Source organism: Opisthorchis viverrini, assembly GCF_000715545.1.
Source record: "Opisthorchis viverrini unplaced genomic scaffold opera_v5_439, whole genome shotgun sequence".
Taxonomy (NCBI): Eukaryota; Metazoa; Platyhelminthes; class Trematoda; order Opisthorchiida; family Opisthorchiidae; genus Opisthorchis; species Opisthorchis viverrini.
Window position 1 is genome coordinate 278,803 of NW_008752097.1, and position 4,159 is coordinate 282,961.

At 45.9% G+C, this 4,159-nt stretch overlaps 1 protein-coding gene across 1 annotated transcript; it reads left to right on the forward strand.

Annotated features, from left to right (window-relative positions):
* Positions 1–1,878: 1,878 nt before the first annotated feature.
* T265_15320 (hypothetical protein) lies at positions 1,879–3,190 on the forward strand (the record flags this gene model as incomplete). The annotated part of the gene is made up of 2 exons (XM_009177568.1): positions 1,879–2,076; positions 2,188–3,190. Coding segments are annotated over 2 exons (1,128 nt in total), but the record flags the coding sequence as incomplete, so codon positions are not given.
* Between the last annotated feature and the right edge of the window lie 969 nt (positions 3,191–4,159).

Genomic DNA, 4,159 nt, shown 5'->3' on the forward strand with positions numbered 1-4,159 from the left:
GCTTGTTTGAATCATTGAACTTTATCACCGTCATCATCATCATCATCGTCATCATCATCATCATCATCATCGAAAAAACTGTTAATTGGCACAACCATATACTGTCCATTCAATGACAAACCCGATCAAAGTCTTCCAAACAACTCAACAAAGTACTGAGAGAACTATGAACACCAAACACAATGGTCAACCAAGGGGAATGGAAACCAAGAGGGTGATACCAAAATCTTAGAGTTCTCTAAGCTATAGAAGATTTACAAAAACCGAAGTGACTCGTCTTGATACCAGACACTGCCACGTACAAATGTGCAAAAGACCCGCCCGGGATTCGAACAAAATGTCAGCAAAATCTCAACAGCTCATCAAAAAGAAGAAAGATAACAAACTCGAGGATGTGAACTTTACAATACAGCAACCTTTTGGAATTGGGGACGGAAAAAGCATCTGTCTTCTTGGAAATGTTGTCCCATGAAAAGCGCAAGAGAACTGATGAAAATCAACTAAACGAATGGTTGATATCGTCAGTGCGCCGACGATGCCACCTCGATCGGTGACGAAACGTCTCCAGTCCAGCTGTCAATAGACCAAAAGCCAAGCCACCCACATTCTGCAACATCATCAACAACTGAGTGCACCTAGCTTGGCTTTACGCTATACAAAATCCACATAATGTAGGCAGAATCTCTGACATTCGGGGAGGAAAAAAACATCGTGTGAAGAAACTCGTATCCTTCGTACGGATCCTTTCATATTTAAAAAACGAGTCCGCATTTTGGAAATTTCGATTAAACCTTACACAAATCAGATTTTCGGTGGTCAAGATTGGCATACATGTTGATTTGAGAACGGACAAATTTGGAAAACCGATGCTTTCCAAATTCTGTCAGTTACTCTATCATTTCTGAACGGAGTCTGGTTTATTAGAATGACAAACGAGAGTTGCCCGAAAGCTGGATACCGTGAGTTCATACCCAGCATGCAAATATTAGTATATGGAGGAATAATAGAGGTCAACTGCATTTTCGATGTACTTCCTTAGGAGAAAAAAGATGGAGCTTACTCTGAAGGAGAATTTACTAACCACTGAAATTTGTTCTGTATGTCTGGCCCATGAGTTATGAACTGTTTGTGGTGCACGCTGGCAGAGAATATCACTATACTGAATTCGTATGTGCAATTGAACTCCAAGTTGACTAGTCGCTTTGTCATGAAAGGTTAGGTCGTATGGCGCAAAACGACGCTAGTTGTCCATATGGATTTGGAATCAACGCGAAAAAAACTAAAAAGAACACTCAGTGGACAAAATTGTGGTGTTAAAATAGTCCTCTCTTCCGAAACCAGGCACCTACAAAAACTAGGTATTCACACATCAATCAAAGACACAAAACGCAATCAAAATATTTTTGTCGAGACGTCACATAGAGATCGATAAATTGAGGGAAATTCACGTTCATCTTCTCGGTCTTATGTGAATCGAACCAAACCGTTGTGAAGTGCAACCAACACTAGCATTCCGTCGATGGATTCTCGACCATATCGGCAGGGAGGAAATCTTCGTGGACCTAGACAATGTGACCGTGACAATGTGCACCTAGGATCGAACAAAACTGCCCACGTGTGGGCGGGCGTCTCAGATGCATCCAATCAAACATCCCTTATTACACTGGCTCTGTGTTGCCAGACAGATGAGAGTGCACAGGGAATCATACACACCTTGCCCAGGACATCCCCAACATTCAATTGGCCACAACACAGAACACACAGAACACGGGAAATGGGCACGAGGGTGCCAAACACCAATTGGAATCAAGATGTGGTCAAGTGCCATATATGGCGAAATGGAAGCCAGATAAATTGGACACGCTGAACGATTCTGGCAATCGGTCAGCACCGACGGCACTGAAGTGCTTGCTTGTTCGTACACAACAGTGAACAGGTTTCGGTGGAATAATGGCAGACGAGGAAGTTCAGGCCCTTGTTGTGGACAATGGTTCGGGTATGTGCAAGGCCGGTTTCGCTGGTGATGACGCACCACGTGCTGTCTTCCCGTCAATTGTTGGACGACCACGTCACCAAGTAAGTCAATTCGTAGATATACTCACGTAAATCCCATTGATAATAAGCGCTATGTTTACCGGTATTCATCACCACTCTCCCTCTCCCGCTCTCTGTCCGTCCCTCGATTAGGGCGTCATGGTCGGTATGGGACAAAAGGATAGCTACGTTGGTGATGAAGCCCAGTCCAAACGAGGTATCCTCACCCTCAAATACCCAATCGAACACGGCATCGTGACCAACTGGGATGATATGGAGAAGATCTGGCATCACACTTTCTACAATGAGTTGCGAGTCGCGCCCGAAGAACACCCCGTTCTGCTCACCGAAGCCCCGTTGAATCCGAAGGCCAATCGAGAGAAGATGACACAGATCATGTTCGAAACATTCAACTCACCAGCCATGTATGTGGGCATCCAGGCTGTGCTGTCCCTGTACGCGTCGGGTCGTACGACCGGTATCGTGCTGGACTCTGGTGACGGTGTCACACACGCAGTCCCAATCTATGAGGGTTACGCGCTTCCTCACGCCATCCTCCGTCTGGATCTGGCTGGTCGTGATCTGACTGACTACCTGATGAAAATCCTGACCGAGCGTGGTTACAGTTTCACGACAACGGCCGAGCGAGAAATCGTGCGTGATATCAAGGAGAAGTTGTGCTACGTGGCTCTGGACTTCGAGCAGGAGATGGCGACCGCGGCATCGAGCTCCTCACTGGAGAAGAGCTACGAACTGCCCGATGGTCAGGTGATCACGATTGGTAACGAGCGGTTCCGTTGTCCCGAGGCTCTGTTCCAACCGAGCTTCTTGGGTATGGAATCTGCCGGTATCCATGAGAGCACGTTCAACTCGATCATGAAGTGCGATGTGGATATCCGCAAGGATTTGTACGCGAACACCGTGCTGTCTGGTGGTACGACCATGTTCCCTGGTATTGCGGATCGTATGCAGAAGGAGATCACTGCGTTGGCTCCGAGTACGATGAAGATCAAGATCGTTGCCCCACCGGAGCGTAAATACTCGGTTTGGATTGGTGGTTCGATCTTGGCTTCGTTGTCCACGTTCCAACAGATGTGGATCTCGAAACAGGAATACGACGAGTCTGGTCCAGGTATCGTGCACCGCAAATGCTTCTAAAACAGATCACACGGCTAGGCGCCCCTCGAGGAGGGTTTACCTGAAGTTATTTTTGTCCCTTATTTATGAAGCATTTCAATAAATTCCAATTCTATGCTTGGTTGCCTTCTGTTTTAGGGCGGAGCCTATCTGGTGATATTTGATAATACTGACATAACCAATAATTTTAGGCGTTCGGTGGCGTTGTATCTGAGACGTGCACCTATTACCAGTGGTGATGATGTTTCTTCCATCATCAAAGCTGTTAACAGTCTATAAGTTTCGAGATGTTGGTCCGCGTGAGGTTTCTCATATCTACTGTTGCTGCGTTCCGCGGTCGTGGCAAACTGAATGCGAGAAGAAACTGTTACAATCAGTGTTTGTCGGCTAATTTTTCTGTCATCAGTTGGCACCTACAAATATGTGGTTTATGCGGAATCGATCGACAATGTTGGGTTGTTAGGACACCAGGGTGACTGTCTTCCATCAACACATCGGGAGGATCCTGAGCACAGTCTCCTCGTAACCGAAGGGAATGTTCAGTAATGTGCATAGATGGGTGTAGGTTTTCCCCTCTCGCGTAAGCCTCGCTGTCAGATTCTGTGAACAGAGCAGCATAAACAGCTAAATGTATACAATTTAGCAAATCGTGAAACACCGGTTAAAACAATCCAGCATATTAGTCCTCTTGTCACGAGATTCGTTTCTGGGGTAGATTTTATGGACCATATGGTGGGGAAATTAAACAGTCATCGTTCAACAACAGGCAGAATGGGTTACTCATTCTGTTGCTCAAAAATACTTGACATCTGGTTGTCGGTTTGACTGCCATTTGGATTCAATAATTAGGCACAATATTCTTGTATGTGAAGGTTTTGTCTTGTCGGTGAAACCATTCTATGTTGAAAAGCCGAGAAGCGCTGTACAGCCTTTTCATCCTTATTGGGAATCATCAGCAGTGCACATCTCCGACCAGTCGTGTCCGAAC